Genomic DNA, 25,753 nt, shown 5'->3' with positions numbered 1-25,753 from the left:
GGGTATGTTGCTGTCACTGTCTGCTGGGGCAGGAGGAGGAGCAGGACAATGGGCTGAGGTGATGGGGGTCAGAGGTAGAGCAGGATCAGCCCCAGTCATGGTAGCTCAGCCCTCACATTGTCCCTGTGCTGTGGAGGGGGCAGTAAGCGTGACTGCTTCTCCCCATCGTTTGTACCACCCTCCTTGTCTGGCATTCCCTGCCGTTCCTCCATGGCCTTCAGACCAGTGCAGGCATGCCCAGTCCCAGGAGGCCTTGGGCAGTCTGGATGCAGCAACGTGATTTTCTGGGCTGTTTCTTACTGCGCTGGATTTGTGAGCCTGCTGTGTTCCCTGGGCACATCTGGAGGGCAGGCACAGCACAGGCCCATTTCCTTAGTGGCCAGCAGTGAATTGCCTGCACAAGTGCAGTGCAGATCTGAGATACTGTGATGGGATTTTTGTTTGGTTGGGGTTTTTTCTCCTGTGGATTTTCCTTGCTGGATGAGGTGTTCTCCATTTGTGGAGTCCCTGCCCAGCTGAGCCTCCACCAGAGCCGCATGCTCCCATCCGCATACAGCTCTTATTTTGTGCTCCAATAATTCCAAGGCAACTCTGCTCCCTTCTGAGCCTGGGAGAGATTTACCGGATGGGCATATAAGGATGCTCTGGGGAAGAATGGAGGTGCCCCACCACCTCTACCATCTCTCCCAGGGTAAGGACGTGTCTGACACAGGACAAGCATCCTCTGACCTGCTACCAAGCAGGGACTGGGCTGCAAAGCCCGAGGCATGGATCTTGGCTTGGGGGTGCTGCTGCTCTTGCCAAGCCAGGTGAGGATGAGTGCAGCCTCTGCAGCTGCCCTGGTCTCAGGCCCTGGGGAGCAGTGCTGGTGGTGTGGGGAGCTGCACTTGCATAAACCAGAATGCAGCAGGCAATGGGGAGGTGAAGAGCAGAGCACTGGAAATTCACACAGCCTCCAGCAAGGGCTCTCCTACACAGGAGCTCTGCATTGGTCCCCATTTGCAGCTCCTGCTTGCCTTGCCCTTTGCATGCCCCCTGCATGCCCCCTGCCTGCCCCCCTGCCTAACCCCTTGCCTAACTCCGTGCCTGCCCCTGCCCGTGCCCCGCATGCCCTGACTGCCTTTCCCTGTGGGCCCAGGGAGGAGCTGCCACATCTGCCTCTCACCCTGCTGACAGCCTGGTGTGGGGATGTGGGAGCAGAGCTCTGCCTCCCCAGGGTCTGCTGGGGTAGCCAGGAGGCAGGTGGGCAGGGAGGCTGGCACAGTGGGACAGGGGCTGTGCCCACCGCCTGAGTTGTGCCTGGGTTCTCACCGCTTTGGCCAGCAGCAGGTGGAAGGAGAAAGGTGGCTGGAGAGCATGTGGATGGGCAGGATGGGTGTCAGGATAGTGACGTGTGGGTCTAGTTTGCTGGTGTGTGAAGTGGGGTGGTGGTACACAGGCAGGGGAGCGATGCTGGGATTCAGCCCAGCTGAGGAGCACTGACTGCAGTGTGGGCTCAGCCTGGAGGGGAGAGGGGCCAGTGGGCTGTGCTCGGGAGCAGTGGTGCCCAACAGGTTCCTAGTGTGGAGGGATGGTGCCAAGGAAGTGGCACTGTCCTGCTTATCTTCACACCTGTAAGGTGCTACTGACACCTTCCTGCTGCTGCCCAGGGTGCTGTGGGGCTCACTCAGGCCAGGCAGAGGCTGGGCTGGCTTCTGAGCACTGGGGGCAGGCTCTGCAGGCAGGGACAGATGCCATCTGTGTGTCTGTACATGCTGTACCGGTGCTGCCTGCGCTGGCCTGCTCCAGAGCTGCCTGCCTGGGTGGTGGCAGAGCCAACGAGCAGCCATGGGTGGGAGGGTCTGGCAAGGGATCTGGCTCCTTTTCTGTGGGTGCTTTTGACTTCTCCCAGAGCAAGTCTGCTGTTAATTCCCTCCATCTCCCCACAGCAGCAGCAGTGCCCCCAGGGCTGGGCCGTTGGCAGGCAGGCAGCAGCAGGCAGTGGGGCGGCTTTGAGGACCCATCTCCCCGTGGTCGCGCTCCCAACTCACCCAGCAGAAGGTGCGACTCCTGACTCCTGGCTCTTCTGCTCCATCTTTTCCCAGTGGGCAAATTGGAGGCTTGGCATGACCGGGATGCTCTGAGCCCTTGCCCCAGGAGCTTCAGGCCTGGATGTTGGTGCTGCTCCTCCCGGACAATGTGGCTGATACTCTGGAGAAGCCCTCTCGTGCCCCCTGTTCTCCAAGTGCCTGAGCTGGTGGCTGGCTGGGATCTGCGCCTTGCCCTCTGGATCCTGAGCTTCACCTCAGCGTTTGTCCACATGGAGGGCCAGGTCTACTCACCCACTGTCAACACGCACTATGGGAAGTTACGGGGAGTGCGTGTGCCTCTGCCCAGTGAGATCCTGGGGCCCGTGGACCAGTACCTGGGGGTGCCTTATGCTGCCCCCCCCATCGGGGAGAAGAGGTTCATGCCCCCTGAGCCACCACCATCCTGGTCGGGCATCAGGAACGCTACCCACTTCTCACCGGTCTGCCCCCAGAACATCCACAACGCTGTTCCTGAGATCATGCTGCCCATCTGGTTTACCTCCAATTTGGATATTGTAGCCACTTACATCCAGGATCCCAACGAGGACTGCCTGTATCTCAACATCTACATCCCCACGGAGGATGGTGAGTCCCACCGGGGTGCCCACAGGAGGTCGGGGGGGGCTGCTCTGCCCCTCCCCAGCAGTGGTTGGTCTCACCTGGGTGTTGTGTTTGAAGCATGTGGTTGTGGACCCTGCAGCATGTTGTCTGTTTGTTTAGAGCTTTCTCCAGCCACGCAGCTCGCCTTCTTGCCCTCAGCTACCATCTCTGTCTCGCGTGCTCCTGCTCCTCCACCACCTCCCAGCTCCCCCTTCCTCCACCTCCATGGCATTGTCACGGGTTCCTCTCTTGTGTTGCTAAATCTGAATCCGACTCTCTGACCGCAGATCCACAGAGTGACAAGCTGGTTTGTGCTCCCCAGGCGCCGAGTGCCAGGTTCTGTCTTGAGTTGGTTCGGGTTTGTCCCTCCCTGCTTCCCACCCTCCCCAGGTCCATGCGCTCGTTGTGGGTGTGGGCTGTGGCTGGGAGGAACACTCTCTGCCTCTCCCTGGGAAGGTGCTCTGGAAAGGAAGGGACCTCGGAGCCCTTTTCCGGGCCCTGGTAGCGATGGGAGTTTGGGGCACTGGCAGGCACATCGCTTGGCTGCTCCCCCGTCTGCTGGCAGGACAGTGGTGGAGCAACGAGCCTGGGGTGCCAGGGACCCACGGGCACGGTCCTGTTGGGGTGAGGCTGAGTGGGGCCGGGTGCCTCCTTGTCTAACCTTTTCCTTTGTAGGAGATCCCACCTGAACTGTAAGTAGAGGGCAGAGGAGGCAGTGCCTGCCCGTGCGCCCGCCCGAGCCTCACCGCAACAGGAGCCCCCGGGGGTTTCCAGCAGTCTGGAAGGGACCTGCAGTGGGTCTGCTGCATGCAGCGGGGCAGCCTGGGGGGCCGGTGGCTTTTCCCAGGCCTATGGCTCTGCTCCTCTGTCCCCAGGGCCCTTGGCCATGGGATGCATCGTGCCTTCCTTCCCGCCCAGCACGGCTGGCCCAGAGTTTTCCTCCCACAGCAACGCTCCCTCCCCACCTCCCGCGGTCCCGGGGGTGGCGGGAGGGTGGCAGGGTGGTTGTGATTGCATGCCCACTCCCAGCCGTGGAGCCTCCTGTTATTTTGTAGTATTTTATTCATTTTACAGTAAAACGGATTTCCAAGGAATGCACCCGAAAGCCCAACAAGAAAATATGTAGGAAAGGAGGTATGTAGCAAGGCGACCGGCAGAGAGGCACAGAAAGGAAAGAAAGAGAGAGCGAGAGGGTGCTTGGCCAGTCCCCGGCCGCAGCATTCTCCTCCGGCACCTCTCTGTGCCGCCACCCAGACCGCGGGCCCTTCAAGCAGCCCATCCTCCTGTCCCCCACTTCTCACTCCAAGGAGCCACACAGATGCTCCAGCCACCTCTGCTCCCTGGCCATGGGAGCTGGGAGTGGTGCCAGCTGGGAGCACAGGTCTGGGAGCAGGTCAGAGGAGGATGCTCACATTGCTCCACACCTTTCAGAACAGCTTCTCTGTGGCTGAGCCTTAATCCCAGTGGCACCAGCAGCCTTCCAGTCCCTGTGAATGAGGGCCTCTGATGGCAGGTAGCACTTAAATGCACCCATCCCTTATGGATGCATTCCTCCTTGGGGGTGTATGAACCCCCTCAGGGAAGCATGAGTGTGATGGGGGCCTGCAGCCCCTCCTGGGATAAGCAATTACCCTGTTGCGTCCCTGGTCATTTTGCTTCCAAATCTCCTTGGTTCAAAGCATCTCCTGGCTGCATAAATGCTACCTGCTCTAGTGGAAAGTGTCTCTGCCTGTGGCAGGGGGTTGGAACTGGATGAGCTTTAAGGTCTCTTCCAACCCAGACCAGTCTGGGATTCTATGTTTTGCCTCAGCTCATGGTCCTGCCAATGCTGCTCACCCCCCTGTGCTTCTGCCAACCCTGCCAGTGAGGACCTGCTCTCCACCCCTGGCGTAGCATGCTTCCCAAGCCCCAGCTGAGCACTTCCAGCTCAGACACATCTCTGCTTTGCTTTGTCTCCATCCCCAGGGCTACATGGGCCTCGTCTTACTGCACTTTGGGACAAAGGGGAAAGCTCAGCCCCCTTGCCCCAAAGTGATACTGTGTTCCTAGCCAGTGCTGTGGGCTGGGGAGTGGAGACAGGCAAATGGCAGCTGACTCAGCCCCTTGTTGGACGCGAGACTTTGCCCACCCCACCGCATGACCCCTTTGCAGGCAGGGAGAGCCTGGGCTGCTCTGTGTGTCCTCAGGTCAGATATGTGGGCAGACAAACAGCCAAGCTCTTCGGGAAGGCTCAGCAGAGGGAGGGGGTATCTGGTGGGCAGGGGATCCCTGCATCCCAGCCCCCACCTCCCTGCAGCCCTGAGGTTGGTAGGGCCGGCGCAGCTGGGCTTGGATATTTGGGGAGCACTTTCCTTCCAGACGTTTCCCCGAGGTTTGTTCCTGGATTTCTTTGCTTTGCTTTTCCTGTTGCTGCCCTGGCTATTCACACGCTATCCCTCTTGAGTGCCAAGGCTGGCCCTGAAAGGGCTGGTGCATTAGGGAGTCTCTGCACGCTGCCTCCGGAGCTGGCTGTGCCAGTGATCACCAGCCACTTCAAAGCGCTTCCTCTCCCAGCCCTCCCACCGGCTGCTGGGGCTGGTGGACCCCCTCCATCCCCAGCTCTAGGCCAGGGCCAAGGAAGCAGGGTCCGCATTACGGCTGGAGGAGGGGGGTGATATAAGACACAGTGAAACATCTCAGGCATGCTCATCTCTTGGTTCTTCCTCCCTGTCAGCTCTGCTCATGGGCAGAGTTTCTTTGCAGCCCATCTGCAGTTGCCTCTGGTCACCTCCCCAATATGCCCTCTGCCGGCTCAGGGACCAGCAGATCTCCCAGGCTGGCCATTTGGGAACGCAGGCATGATGTGCCGATAATTAAAGCACCTGAACACTGACGCTCCCATGGGCTCAAACTGAGTCCCTTGTGATGAGACACAGGCTTCCCAGTCCCTCTTTTGTGCATCAGTTAGTAGTGCCTGAGGTAAGGATCATGCACCTACAGTGCTGATTGTTTTGGGCTGTGTCATTTGAACATTGACTACTTCTGGAATATTAATGATTATTATTTATAAGGCCACATATGAGCAGTGAATAAGCTCTTCTCTCACAGAGCAGTATTTTAGTGGTTTAAAATGCCTCAACTCCCACCTCATCGGAGTTTTCATTATTTCTGCCACTCCTAAGCTCAGCATATTCCATAGCAGCCAAGGACTGAGAATTTATAAGAATTTTTCCCTTCGACAAAAAAATGTCCCAATGTCCAGACCCAGTTGCCCACAATAATTTCCTATATGGACATTTACTATGTGCCAGTCTCCTCCATGCATATTGGTTCCTTCACTGGGAGCAAGGCATGGATGGTGCCAGGGGAGCTGATAGCTCTGAGGCTCAGGTTTTCTGTGAAAATAATGCTGTCCAGCTGAAGAGCACTCACACACACATGGTACAGAACCTATGTGCAAAATGCAGCTCTGCCCTTTGCTTTGTGCTGCCAACACTTGCAGCCCTATGCTTGGCTGTGGTGGGTGCTGCTTTTCCCTTTCCTTCACCACCGGTCTGGGCAGGCCTTCCCTGTGAGGGTGCTGAGGTGCTGGCACAGGGTGCCCAGAGAGGCTGTGGCTGCCCCATCCCTGGCAGTGTTCAAGGCCAGGTTGGACACAGGGGCTTGGAGCAGCTGCTCCAGTGGAAGGTGTCCCTGCCTGTGACAGGGGTTGGAACTGGGTGAGCTTTAAGGTCCCTTCAACACAAACCATTCCATGATTCTATGAGCAGGTGGATGTCATTTTCAGAGGGGAAAAGTGTGGCTGCCCTGCACACAGCCCTCCCCAGTTTTTACTGCCCTAATCTCCCTAGCTGGGGCTGTGCAGAGTCCACGAAGCTGCAGGGGGACAAATGTGCCAGTCCAGCATCTTGCTCTGCTCTGCAAGGCTGGCTGGAACTCCCAGCAGCTCCTGGGCTCGAGATGCACTTCACCTGCTTTGTGGGAGAAGCACTGTGGCTTCCTCTGCTGTTTTCCAAGGAGTAAACATGTCCGAGTACTGGCTGAGGCTTCCCTATGGCTGTGTGACTCCTGCAGTGCTCCCTTGCTGAAAGCCTTCTCACTAGCCTCCTATGAAGCCTGGTGGCTCGCAGAGCTGGCCGGGTGCTCCTAGGGTGTCATTTGCAGAGGTGAGGGTGGGTGTTTGTGCTGGTGGAGGCAGCAGAGCATGAGATAAAGTGCTTTTATGGAGTGCACTAAAGGATGGAGATTAGTCCTCCACATCACCCACGGACAGGGAGGGGCAGGGCAGTACTGCAGGATGCTGCAGTCCTGGAGCTAGGGCCACCCAACACAGGTCCCAGGGGAGCTGGCTCTGCCTGTGAGGTGGTGCTGCAGCAGGATCAGCAGCTGTCATCAGTCCTGGTCCTATTCCTTGTCAGTCCTGGAGGAGCACCTGAGCCGATCTGACCACCAGCATGTCAGTCTCTGGCTGTACGTGGCCATCAGATGTGGTAGCTGCTGTGGGGTCCTGCTCCTCATGGCATTGCTGCACTGAGGAGGGGGTGCTGGGGCTGCTCACAGCCACCCTGAGCAGATGTCTGGGTCAGGAAAAGTGTCAGCTCAGGTTCCTGCTCTTCTCTTATCCACACCATGCTGAGCGCAGAGGCTCCAAGGACTAAGGCTCCTCACCCTCCTTTATCTCTGTTTGCACTGGTGTCAGTGCTGTTGGCACAGTTTACTTAAGATAGCATAAATCTCGTGCGGATACCCCTGCTTCAGGGAAAGTGATTTCATTTTTTACTGAACTTGAGCTTAAATCTTCCTAGAGCCTTTAGATTAGACCATGTGCGTTCTTCCTATATCAGCCTGAACAATGTCACTTCACAGTCAGCTTACAGTGAAGTGGAACAACAGGCATTCACACTGGGTGGGTGGAGGATATTTTTGATGGGTAAAGGAAGTAAGAGCCTCAAGGCCTTTTGGTTTTTCCAGCTTGAATCCATAAGCTTAAACCCACCCTCCTGAGGGTAGGTGCTCTGTGGCTCTGTGTGGTGGCCTTTGCCAGTACAGAGGAAGATCTCTGGACCTGGGGATCCTGGTGGACAAGTTGTCATGAGTCAGCAATGTGCCCTTGTGGCCAAGAGCAGTGGTGTCCTGAACTGCATGAGGAAGAGCATCAAGGGAGGTGACTGTCTCTCTCTACTCACCCCTGGTGAGGCTTAACCTGGAGCACAGTGTCCAGTTCTGAGCTTCCCAGTATAAGAGCAACATGAAGCTCCTGGAGCAAGTCCAGCAATGGGCTACTAGAATGATTAAGGGTCTGAAGCACCTTTCATATGAGGAAAGGCTGAGGGAGCTGGGTCTGTTCAGCTTAGAGACATCTCTGGGGGGATCTGATCGATATATAGAGGTATCTGAAGGGAGGGTGTCAAGAGGATGGAGCCAGTCTTTTCTCTGTGGTGCCATGCAATAGGACAAGAGGCAGCAGGTATAAATTAAACCACAGGAAGTTCCACCTGAACATGAGGGAGAGGTTTTTTTTACTGTGATTGAGCATTAGAATAGGTATCTGGATGGGTTGTGAAGTCTCCTTCCCTGGAGATACTCAAGAGCCATCTGCACACTGTCCTGAGTGATGCGCTTCAGGTGATGCTGCTTGAGCAGGGAGGTGGACTAGATGACCTCTGATGGTCCATTCCAATCTCAGCCGTTCTGTGATCTCCTGGTGTCCTTGAACATGGCAATAACCACTGGAGGGAGGTAATGTAGCAACATGCAAGACATGGGTGAGGGAAGCAAAGCTGTAATTGCTCTCAGAAGCTGTGTGGCATCAGTGGGTCCTTGTGGAGGTGAACAACATATCGAGAGGCAAAGAGCCTGCTGGTTGCAGCAGCCTGTGTTCACCATAATCCCCACTGCCCTGGCACCTTCCTGCTGGTGGGAAAGGCTCATGCTTTGTGTCTGCCATGCCCACATACTGCCACTGTTCCCCCTGGTCTGCATTACTGCGCTCCTGCTTTGTTTAGCTTCCCAGCACCGCTTTCTACTGTCCCTTCTGTGGCGTGTGTAGCTCAGGTTACTTTAGGCTTGTCCCAGCCATCCCTAGGCTTCAGGGCAGCAGTCTCCAGCTAGATCCCACCCTGCTCAGCCAGAACAGTTGCTCAGATCACAGGGATGTTGTACACTGCCCTTTCTTACAACCTGACAGCTCCTCATAGCTGGTTCCTTCATCCCTGATTGCATGGAGACCTTTGTCTCCTGAAGGAGACCAGGCTGGAGGGCTGCAGTCCAGCTGATCCCAAGGCTTTAACAGCACCAGGGCCCTTGGCAGTGGAAATGGACTCTAGCTGCTTGTGATGGGCTTCCCAGCTTTGAAGCACAGTGCTGATGAAGGCTTGTGCCTGCAGTCTTTATTAGAGAAAACCCTTAGCAGTCCCAAGGAGGTTGGCACACAGCATCGATGAGCCAATATTGCATAAGTACTTAGCATTTTGCTTTCTGTGCTTGCAGCTCTTCCTAATGAAAATGCAGTAGGTCAAGCTTGCAGCCTCCTGCAAACAGGCTGACGGGAGAGTGGGGAGGGAAGGAGATAGCAGTAAGGGGGGATTCTGGGGCTTTGGGGCTAGAGCGAGGGATTGCGGGGATGGGAGTGGTGTTGGGTGAAACAGGGGAGTGATGTGAGGAGCTCAGAGGATGGCTGGGTGCTGAAGCAGGAGTTAGGGAGGCAGGGCTGGGACATGGAGGGGGTAGGCTGGGAGGTGAACTCTGAATCAAAGGAAGTCAGGATGGCACTGGAGACAGCAGAACCAGTCCTGCCCCAGGCAGGACCAGCTCCACCTCACCTCTTCCTGGCAGTGTGTATCTCACCTGGTCACACCAGGCCATTCTGCCAGAGCTTTCCTGCCCTTTTTGCCAGGAAGGTTTTCTTCTCATCCAGCTTCAGGCTGCCTTGGGTACCCCCAGGGCTGCCTGTGCTCTGCACAGTGGAGTGGGAGTTGCTCCTCCACCTCACCACCTCGCAGTGGCCTTTCCTGTGCTGGGATGCTGCCATAGTTCCCATCACTCTGCTCCCAGGATTCACATGACCCACCTCCTGCAAGCTTTTCATGCCTGCAGATTTTTCAGTCCCTTAAAAGGGATTTTTCCAGACTTCTGGTCGTTGCTCCTGACTCCAGGTCTATCTGCGTAAGGTGTTGTGCAAGCATCTTGCCCTGATGGCACTGCCCCACAGCCATTTCAGAAATCTCACTCCCCTGTCACAAATCCCTTTTAAATTCAAGTCCTGTCCCACTCCACACTGTCGTCTCTGTTATCCGTCACCCGGGTCGCCTGCAGGATCCCACTCCCAGTGTGGCAATAAGAATAACTGGTCTTTCTGTCTTGTACTCACCTTGTTGTAGTTTGACAAGGCTCTGGGGCTGCCTCTTGCTCACAGGAGCCTTGCTGGACACCCTGCAGATCCCGTGCTGCAGTGGTGATGGGACCTGTTGGCGATCGCAGCAGGGATCAGCGGGTGCCTGGCAGGACCCTGCAGCCCCACATGTCTGGGGGAGGTCCTGGGGCAGCAAATGCACAGGGCAGGCAGTCCTGCCCTGGGGAAACCCTGCTGTCACTGCCGAGGTCACCCTCACCCAGGGATCTTGTTTGGTGCAGACCCTGGGCAGCAGAGGACCGCAGGTGCTAGTCTGCAGCTCTAAAGGGATAACAGCACCACAGCCTCTTCCTGAATTTGGGGCTGATGGCACTCCTCAGCTCTGTGCCCACAAGGGTGTGGAGCCTTGGTAAAGGTCTGCACTGTGTCTGTTCCCTGCCACCCCAAAGGCCGCATCTTCTGGCTCACGCCAGCAGCACGCAGCTCAGGAGGCGACGTGTTTGGTGCTCAGCATGTGCCATCTACAATAGCATCCCACAGTGCTGGGATGATGTTGCTGGCCCTGGCACCATGGGTTTGTGAAGCACCATGTAACAACTGGAAGGCATTCAGGATGTTACAGAAATCAATATATTTAGGGTTCTGCCTTGACTGGGGCCAGTTGGTTGGTGCCTTTGCAGTCAGTCATTCATGTGCCTAGTCTTTGAGCAAGGGAGTTGGTAGAGGACAGCTGGGCCGTGCACGGAGGTGCCTGTCACAGCGGCTCCCTGCAGCGTGTCGTGGTGGGCTCATGCCGCGGCACTCGTGGTCTGTGGCATAGCTGTGCTAGTCAGGAGCGGCCATGTGCTGCTTGGTGCTGACAAGCAGGATCCCAGGTGGTGGCCAGAGGCCACCCAGGGCAGCCCTTCACGTGGCTGTTCTGTTGGCAGGGACAGCTCTCCTCAGGGGCAGCAGAGCTGGGAGCAGGGGTCCTGCTTGCACCTGGGAGAGGAGCCTTGCCCTGGTGCCAGGGGCTGAGGGGCTGGGGCGCAGGAGGATCAGCGAGAACCTACAGAGGCTGATCCACCACCAGCGCTGGTGCTGCCGCAGGCCCCGTGCAGGAGTGGGGACGGGGCCTGGGTGAAGCGGCTCCCGGGGCGGTGCTGCCCTGCCCTGGCGCTGGGATCGGTGCAGTGAGTACCAGCGGTGCTGTGGGGCACAGGCCTGGCCCCAGCAGCTCTGCTATCACGCTATTTTTGAATTCTCTTTTGTTGTTTTGTTTTTTTTGTTGTTGTTTTGGTTTACTTTTTTGTTTCGTTTTGGTTTTGCTTTCCTTTCTGTTCTGTCTCCTCGTGTTTGGTCCCTAGGAGCCAGCGCTAAGAAACAGGGCGAGGACTTAGCGGATAATGACGGTGATGAAGACGAAGGTATTTCTGTGCTTGAGGCTGCCACTGCATGACACGCAAAGCAACTCCGTTTGCCTGCCACCCGCTGCCATCCCAGGGAGCCCTGTGTGTGTCCGTGTGCCGCAGGCGGGCACAGGGCGGGGGGCAGGCTGGCTGGCTGTGCAGGCGTCCAGGCCCTTCCCCTCCTCGGGACAGGGGGAGAAGCTTGTGAGGTGTCTTCTGCTTTAGGAGGAGTTTGCTCCCACTTGAGCGAGGGCAGGCAGGAAGCATGGCAGCCTGGGAAGAGAGGTGCCCTGGGGCACCTGGGCCCATTTCACCCTGAGCCCAGTCACATCCCACCACCAGCCTCATCCCTCTGGACTTGCTGACATGCAGCTGGGAGCCAGCGACCTCCTCCTGCATCCAGGCCTGCCGCGAGCGTTGCCGTGGAGTGGCCATGCCAGCAGCTTGGCAACCTTGGCACCTGCAGGGCCATGGGCAGGAGACCCACAGTCCGCTCGGACACGGTTCTGTCCAGTTCTCTCCTCCACTCAACGTGAGCAAGGTCTTGCTTGCCACTAGGGCATAGGCACCGGCTGAGGCAGCGAGTGAGCTTTCAGCAGATGTGATTCTAGATTTACACCAGGGCTAAGTGAGCTGCAGAATAAACTATTTTTAGTGAGCCAGGGTTGTTCATCTGCAGGGTGTGTTTGGCTGCAGGGATGTGAAAAGGAGGCAGCAGAGGAGGTTGGTCAGGGTGCAGCCCTAATGTGCAAGGACAGTAAACCCTCGTGGTGTGTAGGAGTCCCAGTGCAGCTCAAGTGCAACCTGAGAGATACCGTTTAGGAAACAGATAAAAAGCTTTTTCCTTGGCAGGACCACAGCCCCATTGTTTTCTCCCACTGACCTGTGCCACAGGATCCCTTGTACCAGGGTATAAAATGGCATTCAGCCTAAGTAACTTAACTGTGCTAAGTCCTGCACACTAAAATGTGCTGCAACCATTGGAAGCCATTGCGGTACATCTGCACATTGCTGCCATTCTGCTGCAAGGAAGTCCCTTTGTACACTGGTGGGAGCATGTGGCAGGGAGGAAAGGACATAGACATGGATGTTCCTGCACTTTGCATTTCAAGCAGGTGGTTTCTGGAAGAGTTGTCCTGCTGTAGCTCTGCTGCACGGGCAATGTCTGTCCCTGAGGCCCTGCAAATGCTTTTTGTTCCCCAGGTCTGTGCATTTGCCTGGCTTCATCCTGGCGACAGAAAAAGCGCCAGCACAGGTTTTGGCATATGCTGATTCTCCTGGATGGAAGAGCTTTTCCATATGGAAGGGAGGCCACCCTTAGCTATGCCTCAGGCCACAGCTGGAGGTGGGGATGTGAGAAGTACCCATCAGCAGCCCTCTGCCGTGGGCAAGACACAGGGAGGAGTGGATGTGGGCAGGGCTTAGGTGCTGAGCATCCCTGGCCAAGCATCCCTGCTGTGTGGTGCTGCTGTACCTGCAGGACCATGGAGGGGCTGGCTCCTGCTTGGTGCCTGGGCCAGCAGCGAGCAGCCTGTGAGCAGCCCCCGCAGGCAATGCAGCTCACCAGAGAGAGGTGCTGGGTGCGGGTGAGCATGAGGGAGGGCAGAGTCCATCAGTGCTGGGCACCACAGCTGCAACCACCTCCTCCATCAAACATGGGTGAGATGGACCAGGAGAGGAGTGTGGGTGTTCTTCCCTTGTGCCTGGGCTTGGCTCCAGGGGGGATCCCAGGCCAGTGGGGCAGAAGGGGAAGGATATTCCCCTGGACAGGGCTGGTTGAGAGAGGGAGTGTGGCTGCTCCCTGTTCCCTAGGCTGCCACAGTCCTTCCTCCCAAGCACTCAGGGTCCCATTCCCCAGTGTCACTCCATGCCTCATGCCCTGTCCTTGTCTGGACACTGTGCTCACCTCCCTGGCACACACACATGCACAAGCTATCTGCCTCATCACCACATGTGTGTCTGGGCACTGAGGTGCCATGGGTTCACAGTCAGGCAGCTGGCAGGTTTCTACCTTCCCAGGATGGACGGGAATGGGGGGTGTGGGGACAACCAGATGTTGGAGCACCCACAATTGCCCCTGCTGCCTTCCAGGTCCTGCACATCCCCATCCCTGCCCCCCTGCAATGCCAGCTTCCAGGACTCCTGGAGCTGAGGGCTTGGGTCCAGCCAAAGACAGGACATGGGGCTGCATCCTGGGGCTGGAATCTGCATCTCCCACCCACAACAGAGGTGCTGTTGGTCTGGCTCCTGCACGCAGCCAGAGCAGCTGGGTACAGCTGGCATCTCTCCCACATGTGCTGAGACCCCCAAGGGGGCAGCAGTGTGGAGGTGGTGCAGAAAGGGGCTGGCAGGGATGGTTCAGTGGTCGTTGGCCTTGGAGGTCCATGCTGTGACCACCAGGAGAGCTCTGGGTTTGGTTTCTAAGCCCCTGTCCCAGGTCCTGGCAGCTGGCATTGCCCTTGTCCTTGGTCTGCCTGTCGGGCAGGGTACTGCAGCCATCAGCAGGGTCCTGTGTCTAACCACCTCTCCTTCCAGACATCCGGGACAGCGGGGCCAAGCCGGTGATGGTGTATATCCACGGTGGCTCATACATGGAGGGCACGGGGAACATGATAGATGGCAGCGTCCTGGCCAGCTATGGGAACGTGATTGTCATCACCCTGAACTACCGCGTTGGAGTGCTTGGTATGGGCTGGCCAGCATGGGCGCAGCAGGGCAGTGGGACCAGCACCCACAGCTGGTGGGTGCAGGACCAGATGGGAAAGGGGTGGTGGGAAGAATGTGACACAACAGGATGGGAGCTGCACTGTGGCAGGCTGCCCCTGCCCTCTGCCCTGGACACTGGGGTGCAGTAGGGTCTGGTTCCTGGCACTGGCCCTCTCCAGGAGCATTTACACAACCTGGCTCAGCTGAAAGCAAATATTGGTCTGCAGTTAAATAAATAATAAATGTGCTTACCCAGCATCTCTTCCTGAGAGGGCTCAGGGCAGTGAGCTGTCAGTGGTATGGCCTGGCTGCCCTTGGGGACCCAGCAGCTCTCCCTCCACAGGCACGGGCTGTCCCCAAGCTAGCTAAGCTACTGGGACCCCTGCAGCCCCCCACTGTGACCTGGCTCTCTGCAGAAGGGGTCACAGAAAGGTGTTGGGTGCTGTATAGAGGAGGGTCACAGTTCTGATTTCATGAGCCCTGGTGACCTAAGGAGGTGAAATGGGGGCACAGGGTCAAAAGGCAGTGCTATCCCCTGTCTGCTGCAGCAGAACACCCCATGACCTGGGACACGAGATCTGCCTGGTGCATCACTGCTCCCTCCCTTAGCAGCAGGTAGAATAAGGGGTGTGAAGGTTTGAGGAGAGCTCCTTCTCAGTCAAACTGCTACAGGGCCAGCTCTCTCCCAAGCCATCCAACATGGCACGACTGGGCTCCTGACCAGTACACATGGCAGCACATCTCTGACAGCCTCCAGACCTCGTAGACTGCTGGGGATGGCAGTTAAAATAGTCTTTCCACTAAAAACAAGCCTATTCAAGATGCTGCAATATTTAAAGTCAACTCTCTTAAGACAGGTGCAAATTTAAGAGGCATACGTCACAATATGAAATAAGACTTTAATGATGTTGTTGTCATCTCCATTGAGGTGGTGCAGTGTGCCCTCCCAGAGCACTTCCAGTGCTGGAGCAGCAGCATCAGTGCCGCTCCCTCCCTGCCAGGGTCACCTGCCTGGGTTTTACCTCAACACCCTGGTTTTGGCTTCCTTCTTTGAGTCAAAGCAAATGAAACACTGATAGCTTATCTTGGGTGTTGCCTTTGCTATTGAAAGCATTTCTCAGCATCTTCCTCACTGCGAGACATTGTATTTTAAGCTGCAGTGGGTTCCCCTCTGCCCAGCCCACCTCCTTACATTTATAGAGCAAATGCTAGTTTGCATTGCTAGTCTGTGGAAAGCATTAGCTGTGCCCACACTCAGCCTGCCTGCACCCACCACTGTTTCCTCCTCTTTCCTTGGAGCATGCATGAAATGTCTTGACCTGTTATGAGCACAGGTGGTGGGGCAAGGGTAGGACAAGGTTTATGCCCATCAATCAAAACCCTTCACCCCTCTGTGCTGTGCAGAGGGTGGCTGGAGCTCAGTGGTGTCCCTTCTCCAGCTTAGAGCTCACAGGACTTTCTTGGTAGTGGGGTCTCCTGCTGTGGTAGAACAGGGTCCTATAGAAGCTCCTCTAGGACTGGGAAAGGGAGGGGGGAGGTCAGGATACCCCCTGCTTCCTCATCCCTAACCAGGCTCCCCTTGGCTCACAGGGTTCCTGAGCACGGGGGACCAGGCTGCCAAGGGCAATTACGGGCTGCTGGATCAGATACAGGCACTGCGCTGGGTCAGTGAGAACATCGCCTTCTTTGGGGGAGATCCCTTGCGGATCACCGTCTTCGGTTCCGGCATCGGTGCCTCCTGTGTCAGCCTGCTCACCCTCTCCCACCACTCTGAAGGTAGGTGCCAGCTGTGCCTGAGGATGCCGCGGCTGCTGATCTGAGCTGGTACCAGCAGCCACCCCAGCCGAGCCAGGGCTGTGGTTTAACTAGGCACTGGTGAGAGTGGAACCCAGGGCTGGGAAGCAAAACCTTCTCATCATGGGCAGGGTGAGGCCAGCAGCAGAGCATATGGGAGCCAGGGAAGGAGCTGGTGCTCCCAGCACATGGGGCTGCAGCCCAGGTTGAGCACCTGGGTGGGGGGAGAGGTGGGGACCCCTCCTGCAGCTCATTGCCCATGTGCAGGTGTGGAGGGGGTGCAGGACATCCTGCAGGGCACTGAGAGCACAGATCGCAGTGCTTGGAAAGGCATTCATACTGGAATAGAGGGGAAGCCGGACCTGAGCCTGGGGAGGCATGGAGCACCCCATCCTGTGAGACTGGGTGAGCTGTGAAAACACAGTGGAAATGATATGGTTGATATCTGTAAATATAGCAGAGTGTTTTCTCTAGATAAAGAAATTAATTCCTTATGCTAGAAGATTGTGTTGGCATAAGAGCAAATGCATGTAAACCACCCACAAAGATATTTACATTGAATGCTAGGAAAAAAAAATAACCATGGGAGTAGAGGTGTTCTCAATAAATGTCCTAAAGAAAATGGCAGGCACAAAGCCTGAACTGGTCCACAGGTAACCAAGCCTGCCAGGGCCTTGGTCACAGGGCTTTGAATGAGGGTGCATCCCTCTTCCAGTGCTGTGCCTCCAAGCATAGTGCAAGGGAGAACATTAAGCGTAAGGGCAATGGATATGGGCATGAGTTTGCACCTCAGAGACACACACGATTGCACTTGAAGCTGTTGGAAAGAGCTGCAGCCCACCTCAAGAGCCTGGGAACCACACAGGAATGGAGACCTTCAGCAACTCTGGTGGCATGGTGAAGGGTTTATGGGAGGAGTCTGGCACTGGCTAGGCTGCTTGCAAAGCCTTCCTCTGGCCCAGGGAGCCATTGATGGACTGATTGCCCAGTATTGAAAGCAGGAATGATCTCAGACCAGGCTCCTGCAAAGGTGGCTGCACCAGCACTAGCATCATGGTCTGCCTGGCAGTACTGGATGTGAAGGTTTGCAGATGCTGCTGGTGTTAGCTGTAGTAAGAGGTGACAGAGCCTGTGCTTGTGGTAGGGAATGAAGGGCAGCATCCTGCTGAGCCCAGACCTGACACAGATCTCGTAGGATGCTGGTGCACCATGGAGTCAAAGGCAAGCCCAAAACACCTCTCCCGGTTTTATCCAGCTGCTCTTCTTGGTTAAACTTGCCTGATTCCAGCAAACCATTTGCCCACTCCCATGCACAGACCCACTGCTGCACTGGGCTCTGCTTCCCACTCATGACCCTTCCCCAGGAGCACATCCCTGCTCCCCATCAGGGTGCCCAGTGGTCATAGGCCACTGCCAGCTTCTCCTTGGATGGGCCAGGGAGCTGGAGAGGCTGAGACATGCTGCCATGGCTCAGGGGAGAGAATGCAGAGGGGCTCCAGAGCTTTCTGGGTGGGGGGATATCCCAAGCATGAGATAACCCACCAGGTTTCATGCTCCCTCTGTGCTGGGGCCAGAACACAGCCAGCACTAACTCACCCTGTGCAGAGTGCTCCTGCTCTCAGGTGTCTGCTCCCACTGCTGGGTAACCCTTGGCTCCCCAAGGACCAGAGCTCTGGGGGATGCTCTGCCCCACAGACCTGACAGCAGAGGCATGTCTGGACCTGGTGGGCAGCTGCTTCCCAAAGCTGAAAGCACATACGGAGCTGTGTTGCCTGCTCAGGGCACATCTGTTCTGGGTGAACCCCTTTCCCTGCTGCTGCAGGGTGCTCAGGACACTTGTGCTCTGTCTGTGCCTGAAGTGACCCCCTCTGTCATCCTGCTCCCCTGTGCCAGCTGCTGAGCAGGATGCTCCTGGGGCTGTTGGCTTGGGGAAATATTAATGGGTATTAGACTACAATAAGCTTCAGGAAAATGTGAGTTATACCTACAGAGCCACTGCTGATATTGCAGTGCCAGAGCAGGGCAGGACCTCACTGCTTTTGTGGATTCTGGAGTAGGATTCTCACCTACCAAAAGCTGCACTGGGCAGGCAGTAGCTCTTTACCACACGGGAGGAGATGCTTTTGACAAATAAAACCAGAGGATGTTTTGCTTGTGTTAGATGTTGAGTAGTGTGTAGGAAAGGAGCACAAGTAGATCTTTGCAGATTTCTGAGCAGCAGGCAGGGCAGGGAATGCTCTGCAGCTGCAGGGGCCTGTGTGGGGCTGTGCCACCCCTCTGTGGATACCTGGAGCTCTGTGTGCCCTCCTACCCTTGTGCAGTCACCCTGGGCAGAGTGGGCACAGGAGAGGGGAGTATTTCATAGGTTGAAAGCTCCTGCAGAAAGAATCATAGAATGGTTTGGATTGGAAAGGACCTTAAGAGCATCAAATACCAACACCCTGCCATGGGCAGGGATACCTTTCATTAGAGCAGCTTGCTCCAAGCCCTGTTCAACCTGGCCTTGAGCACTGCCAGGGATGGGGCAGCCACAGCTTCTCTGGGCACCCTGTGCCAGCGCCTCAGCGCCTGCCCAGGGAAGAGTTTCTTCCTAATATCTAACCTGAATTTACCCTGTTTCAGTTTGAACCCCCTTCACCCCTTGTCCTGTCACTGCAGTCCCTGATGAAGAGTCCCTCTTCAGCATCCTTGTAGCCCCCTTCAGACACTGGAAGCTGCTCTGGGGTCTCCACATAGCTTCTTCAGCCCCTGATCACCCCCCTGGCCAACATAAGAAAAAGGATTTTCTTTGCTCATGCTGAGTGTGAAAGGCCAGGGAGGGGATGCCAGGTGTGATGCATTCATAGTACTTCTTAGGGTACTCCTCTCTGTCACAGGAGTGCCTGGAGGCAGGCAGAGATTGCAGGGATGTGCTTTCGGTCCAGGGGTCTCGGATTGAGTTCTTGCCTTGCCCTGCTTCTGGCAGGGCACCCAGAAGCCAGAATGCCCCTGATTGTAGACTGGTTTTCATGGTCAGATGGTGACACCTGCCTGTGGGCTTGGCTGCCTAGGTAGCCTGGGTTGGAGGGAGCAGCATGAAGAGAGGCTGGGGATGGAGGGGCTGCTCCCTGACTTTCCAGCCATGAAAAATACTGTTGTGCCAGTGTAGCACTTCTCAAGTGACATTAGGCTTTCTGCCACTAAACACTGCATCTGCCTGCCATGTCCTTTGCTGCCCCATCCAGGCCCAGTGCCTGTGGTATGGTCCCCTGTGCATCACAGTGGCACTGGGTGCCTGGCACCCTCACTGCTGTGGCAGCGGAGCTGCTGCCAGCTGTAAATGCTGTGAGGCAGGAAGTGAGTACTCAGTGCTGCAGTGTTTCATCAAAGCAAAAGGCCATGAAATGACCTCAAAAAAAGCTCTGCTCCAGAGCACCCATCTTCCCAGGGACAGGGCAGCTGGCACTGGAGCAGGGTAGGGAAACTGCACTGAGATGCACCATGAAGACCTGGCAGATTTGTTTTTATTGCATCAAAATAAAACTCATTTTGATCAAGAGCTATTAATAAAGCTGCTAATTTGTGCCTGCTCTGCCAGGTGCTACAAGAGGCAGATGCTGGAGGCTGTTGCAGCACATGCTGTGTCTGGCTGCCAGGGACACCCATGGCTTCCCTGCTAACCTCAGCCCATGTAGGTGGGTTGGTTCCTCACCGAAGTGCTGCTTCTCTCCCCAGGCCATGCTGGGGCAGGAGCAGTCACTGCTGTGCAAACCTCTTATACTTCCTTTGCCCCATCTCCTGCTCTGTGGGGGCTGGTGCCCTTCACTGCCAGCTCTGTGTGTGCTCCATCCTCAGCTGGACAAGGCACCCAGCACCCTGCTTGGAGTGGGGCTTGGCACACACAGCCTCAGAGGTGTTTCTAGTCTCAGCTCCTGTGCAAAGCAAAGTGGAAGTCAAGAGCTGGTGGCAGCCTGCAGCACAAGGCACCACCTGGCACAGCCCTGGGCCCACTGTTTGGCTCCACTCTGCCATGGCAGCCAGCTCTGCAGGACCCAAGATGCGTTGGGACCATCACCTCAGAGTGGAACAGACAGGGAAGACAGAGCTGCATCTTCCTGCCTGGGCCCCAGCAGGCTGGAGAGCTCTGGGGTGAGCTGCAGGGTGGCAATGCCTCCCTGGAATGCTTCTTGGGCTTCAATGGGGTGCTGGCATGGAGAAGGAGGGCACGGCAGGACTGGGCTCACAGACTCCTGGGTCCTCCTGGATCAGGAGACATCCATGCAGAGACACAGCAAAGGGACTCCATCAGGGGCACAGCCAGTTGGTGACACCAGCTACCTGTGCAGACAGGGGTGAGCAGTGGCAGCGCCTAGTCTGGTGGGTCCATCTGGGAAGTGATGCTGCTGCCACGGAGTGATAGCTGTTGCTGGGACAGCATCACCTGAGAGACAAGAAACCTCCATCCTGGCCCTTTGGCACGTGGGTGATGCTGCAAAGCCAGCAAGCCCATGGCCAGTCTCCAGCCTGTGGGCTTGTTACGGCTTTCTAGGGCAGCAGGAGGTGACAAACAGAGCTTGTGACTTCCCTTTGTCCCAGTGCATGGGACTGTACATCAGGTACTTGGCAGAGCAAAGGCTGTGCGTACAGACAAGAGCTATGGGCGTGGTGGCTGGGAGCCAGGAGCCTCCAAACACTTCTGCTGGAGGAAGGTGCATGTTTCCCCTGCAGGGTGACATGGCCTTGGTTGCACGGGGACTTTCATGCAGGCACTCCATGATTCAGGGGGCCAGGGGCAGCCTCACAGACACCATCCTGCTGTGCCCGCAGCTTTCAGGGACCACCTGAGACAGTCTCTCATGGCAACCTAGTGTCAGGGTCTGACAAGGGTGCAGGCAGCACCCAGGGTGCCAGAGAGGGCTGGCCCAAAAGCAGGGACCCCAGGGTGCACCCCAAGCCTGGCTGCCTTTCATGGCCCCGGAGGCTCCACTTCCTCACCGCCCTTTGTATTCCTAGCACAAGCGCCATTGACATGGGGTTGGAGCGTAGCCACACATTCCTCCGCCTGGGCCAGGGCCTTTGTGGCCCCATTTTCCAGGGCGAAAGTCCACTCCCTCTGTGTTCCCGGTGGCAGAAAGGCCCTCTTTGTGCATCTGGCAGCGTGCTTCTGCAGAGCCGGATTGGCACCGAGCAGCCCCAGCTGGGCAGGAAGCGGCAGGGAGGGGGGTGAGGGGGACCCTGACAAAGCAGTAGGGTGGGACATGCAGGGTTAATTGTCCCCAAGCATGCATTAACCCTCCCGCTGCTGCCAGCATGCAGCCAAACTGCTCCATGAGGCCACCCTGGGCTGGAGGATGCTCTGAGTGGGGCAGCACATGCGCCTTGGGGCTCAGAACACCCTGGGGTGGCTGGACAGCATGAGCTGCTCAGTGGAGCCAGGCTGTGATGTAGCCATGGCCCCGCTCCTCCCCACAGCAGAGGGGTGCCAGGCCACCCCCTGCAGTGGGACTGCAGCAGCCCTTGGCTGCTGCCAGGAGAACCTGCTGCATGCCCTGTCATCACCCGGCCACTCAGTGGCCCTGAGCTGACCCCCTGTGTGAGCCTGCCTCAGAAGACAGCACAGCCCGGGTCAGGGCCAGGTATGGGCTGGAGCACTTGCTCCTTGCAGGGGTCCAAGGGCATCAATGTCTTCTCCATGCTGCATCCCACACTGCAGTGCTGGGGTGTTGGAACAGCACTGTGAACTTCCTTTGCCCATTGCCTGTCTTCCAGGTCTCTTCCAGAGAGCCATCATCCAGAGCGGCTCCGCACTCTCCAGCTGGGCAGTGAACTACCAGCCCGTGAAGTACACCAGCATGCTGGCTGACAAGGTGGGTTGCAACGTGCTGGACACAGTGGACATGGTGGACTGCCTGCGGCAGAAGAGTGCCAAGGAGCTGGTGGAGCAAGACATCCAGCCAGCTCGCTACCACGTGGCCTTTGGGCCTGTAATTGACGGGGATGTGATCCCAGATGACCCAGAGATCCTAATGGAGCAGGGCGAGTTCCTCAACTATGATATAATGCTGGGGGTCAACCAAGGTGAGGGCCTGAAGTTTGTGGAGGGTGTTGTGGACCCTGAGGATGGCGTCTCAGGCAGTGACTTTGACTATTCAGTCTCCAACTTCGTAGACAACTTGTATGGCTACCCTGAGGGCAAGGACACCTTGCGGGAGACCATCAAGTTCATGTACACAGACTGGGCCGACAGGGACAACCCTGAGACACGTCGCAAGACTCTGGTGGCCCTCTTCACTGACCACCAGTGGGTAGAGCCATCGGTGGTGACAGCTGACCTGCATGCCCGCTATGGCTCCCCCACCTACTTCTACGCCTTCTACCACCACTGCCAGAGCCTGATGAAGCCTGCGTGGTCTGACGCGGCCCACGGGGATGAGGTGCCTTATGTGTTCGGGATCCCCATGATTGGCCCCACAGATCTGTTTCCCTGCAACTTCTCCAAGAATGACATCATGCTCAGTGCTGTGGTGATGACCTATTGGACCAACTTTGCCAAGACAGGGTGAGTGGGGATGGGTGTTGTGCCTGGAGGATCTGCACTTACTGAAGCTGCACCCCTCAGGGCTGTTCTGGTGTGTGTGTGTGTGTGTGGGGGGGGGGGATGTCCTGCCTGGTGTGGAACACTGAAGCCTCTGTGCCCAGAGGTTTGTGTGCTTCACCTCCAGTGGGATCAGGGCACAGAGAAAGCTGAGCACAGGCTAGCCCCTGGAACAGGACCTCACCAAGCACAGGGGTGGGGAGGTTGACTGGCCATTGGTCATCATGCATGAGACTTGATCGGGTTTGGAGTGCTGTCCAGCTATGCAGGACCTTTCACAGGCCTCCAATATTGCCATGCCTTGCAAAGATCCCCCCAGCTTCCATTTCTGTGTCCAGCTCTCCTTCCTGATCTCTGGTTTTCCCAGTGCTAGCTCTGTTTTGCCTATTTTGCAGGGACCCCAACAAGCCTGTCCCCCAGGACACCAAGTTCATCCACACCAAGGCCAATCGGTTTGAGGAGGTGGCCTGGTCCAAGTACAACCCCCGTGACCAGCTGTACCTGCACATTGGGCTGAAGCCACGAGTACGTGACCACTACCGAGCCACCAAGGTGGCTTTCTGGAAGCACCTCGTCCCCCACCTGTACAACCTACACGATATGTTCCACTACACCTCCACCACCACCAAAGTGCCGCCCCCTGACACCACGCAGAACTCCCACATCACCCGCCGTCCCAATGGCAAGATCTGGACCACCAAGCGCCCTGCCATCTCACCCGCCTACAACAGTGACAACGGGAAGGAGAAGTGGAGCCCAGAGCAAGAGGCAGGCACCCTGCTCGAGAGCCCCCGTGACTACTCCACAGAGTTGAGCGTCACCATTGCTGTGGGTGCCTCCCTTCTCTTCCTCAACGTGCTGGCCTTTGCCGCCCTCTACTACCGCAAGGACAAGCGCCGGCAGGACACACACCGGCAGCCCAGCCCCCAGCGTGGCACTGCCAACGACATGGTCCATGCACCAGACGAGGAGATGCCATCCTTGCAGGTGACCCAGGGCCACCACGAGTGTGAGGCTGTGCCGCCTCACGATGCCCTGCGCCTGGCCGCTCTGCCCGACTACACCCTCACCCTGCGCCGCTCTCCAGATGACATCCCGCTCATGACCCCCAACACCATCACTATGATCCCCAACTCGTTGGTGGGGCTGCAGACCCTGCACCCCTACAACACCTTCACTGCCGGCTTCAACAGCACGGGGCTGCCGCACTCACACTCCACCACGCGGGTATAGCCGCCCGCCACCTGCGCACACGCATGCACGCACTCACATGCACGCACAGACACTGGCAGAGGGACTGCCGGGGCCAGCGGAGCTCCCCGGGCCGAGAGGCAGTGCCGTGGATAGTGCGGCTCTGCAGCCGGAGACCTGCGGGGTCCCAGCGCGGCCGAGGCCCGCTCCCCCCCAGCGCTTTCTTTCGTTCCTATCTAACTTTCGGGAAGTGCTTTGACTCTCCCTGCTCCCCCAGGGGCGCTGCTGGGATGCCGGGGGAACACAGCTCAGCCCCTTCGCCCATGCCCTGGCACCAGCAGGCAGGAGGGGACCCTCCTGGCAGCAGCCACGGGGCTCCCTGCACCAGGGCTGTGCCTCCCCCAGGGTGATCACATCTCCAGTGCTCTGCCTGCTGAGCACCTCTGGATGGATGAGGAGCGAGGAGTGGGGCTGAGCGTCCCATCAACTGGTGTGCAGCATCCTTGGGCAGCTTGGCATCCCCAGTGCCCTGGAATCGGCTCCTTCCCTGTGTTGAGAAGCAGCCGTGGGCCATGGTGCTACAGGCAGAGGGAGCAGGCAGGGCCCAGAGACCTGGCCTTGTGCTGGGTGCGGGCGCAGGGGCCAGTGCCGGGGGCTGGGGACCCTGGGCGCAGAGCCCCGGGCTGGAGACTTGGCACATCCACCCCTCTTTGCGCTGCAGAGAATCTCTTTTGTGTCAGTTGTTTCTCTTTGCAGAGACGTTTTTTAAGCAGATCTTTAGTTCTTTACACAACTAACGGAGTCGCCGCGTTTTGTCCTTTGTAAAGATTTTAAAACCAAGTGTTCTTGATACAAAATAAAAAGCCAGTTGGAAGCCAGCTTGTGCACACGGTGCTGGCGCCCCACGGCCCCCACGGGCACAAGGCAGGGTGCTGCCTCTTGCCCTCTTTTGTATTTTTGATATTCTCCCTCCTCTGTCGCCCATGCCCGTGTGTCTCAGCCAAACAGCCAACCCAATGGGCCGGACTGTGGGCACCCACAGCCCCAGCCCTCCCTGCTGCCACCACAGCCCCTGCCAGCCACCACCCCACAGGGGCATCAACTGCTGGGAGCACCATCAGCCCACACCCCGAAAACCAGGGCAGACCCTCAGCACCATGTCCCAGTGGTCCGCAGCCTACCCTGCTCCTTTGGGAGCATCCTAGGTCTCTTCACCACTGCCCGCAGGCAGCTGTGCCCTCCCTAGCCACCAGTGGTTTGCAGCTTGCAGCAGGGTGTGCAGCACTGGGGGCACTGGCTGGGTTAGGGTGAAGCTGCTCACTGACAGCTACTCTGCTGCCTGCCTTGCTTCTGCTGGGGCCTTCCCCCCACCGTGGGGTGACCCCAGCTCTGGCATCTGGGGCATGCAGCTGGTATAGAGCAGGGCTGCTTGACTGGGCAACTGGGGGTGATGGGGCTGGGACACCCGCTGGGCTGGTGGTGGCAGGCAGCTGTGGGTGGCAGGGCTCAAGGTTTTGGTGCATCTGGGTGTGGGAGCTCACATGGGGCAGCACAGTCTCAGCTCCCCCCATGGTGGGCACTGGCCCCCAGGGCAGGGCCTGGGGAGGCATGAGGAAGAATCGGGTCCTGTGGGGACACTATAACTCGTCCCTGTGCAGTCGGTCCGGCTGGCAGACGCTGCCAGAGCTGGCGGCCGTGACGCACCGGTGCCGGCTGGCCCTATGACCTGGGGCCAGTGCACCCCGGCCCTGCGCCCTGCCACAGCCCCGGGCAGCGATGAGGATCCTCATTGGAGAATGTATTTATACCCTGTCACCTGCGCAAAGTAACAAATTCCAAATAAAACAGAAGTGATATTTTTAATAGTAGTGTGTCTTAACATCTTCTTGGAGTGTGCAGGGGCTGGGGGCTCCCAGGCTGGGTGGGGGCCGTGGCTGTGCTTGCTGGCAGGGGGTCCGGGCAGTGTCCATGTCTGTGGCACCCACACTGTGGGTGCAACAGGAGGATCCTGGGATCACCCCAGCACAATACACATGCAAACCAGCACTGTGGGACTCAGATGCTGCAGTGTGGGGGATCCCTGCACGCCACCAGCCCTGCT

At 57.4% G+C, this 25,753-nt stretch overlaps 1 protein-coding gene across 4 annotated transcripts in view; it reads left to right on the top strand.

The window, feature by feature from the left end:
• NLGN3 (neuroligin 3) overlaps positions 1 to 25,520 on the top strand; it is a 42,154-nt gene extending 16,634 nt beyond the window's left edge. Inside the window, exons 2-8 of one of the 4 annotated variants that reach the window (XM_034063672.1) lie at positions 2,085 to 2,654; positions 3,744 to 3,803; positions 11,346 to 11,405; positions 13,923 to 14,072; positions 15,684 to 15,869; positions 21,636 to 22,425; positions 22,857 to 25,520. In XM_034063672.1, the coding sequence (XP_033919563.1) occupies positions 2,177 to 2,654; positions 3,744 to 3,803; positions 11,346 to 11,405; positions 13,923 to 14,072; positions 15,684 to 15,869; positions 21,636 to 22,425; positions 22,857 to 23,694 (2,562 nt within the window). In that variant the 5' untranslated portion in view covers positions 2,085 to 2,176 and the 3' untranslated portion in view covers positions 23,695 to 25,520. Of the gene's footprint in view, positions 1 to 1,928; positions 2,655 to 3,743; positions 3,804 to 11,345; positions 11,406 to 13,922; positions 14,073 to 15,683; positions 15,870 to 21,635; positions 22,426 to 22,856 lie in introns of all 4 variants that reach the window. The other 3 variants (XM_034063671.1, XM_034063673.1, XM_034063674.1) reach the window with 3 other exon arrangements.
• Positions 25,521 to 25,753: the final 233 nt, after the last annotated feature.

Source organism: Melopsittacus undulatus, chromosome 6 (genome assembly GCF_012275295.1).
Source record: "Melopsittacus undulatus isolate bMelUnd1 chromosome 6, bMelUnd1.mat.Z, whole genome shotgun sequence".
In the NCBI taxonomy this organism is placed as follows: Eukaryota; Metazoa; Chordata; class Aves; order Psittaciformes; family Psittaculidae; genus Melopsittacus; species Melopsittacus undulatus.
Note: the sequence above shows the minus strand (reverse complement) of the source record. Positions and strands in the feature narration are given on the sequence as shown.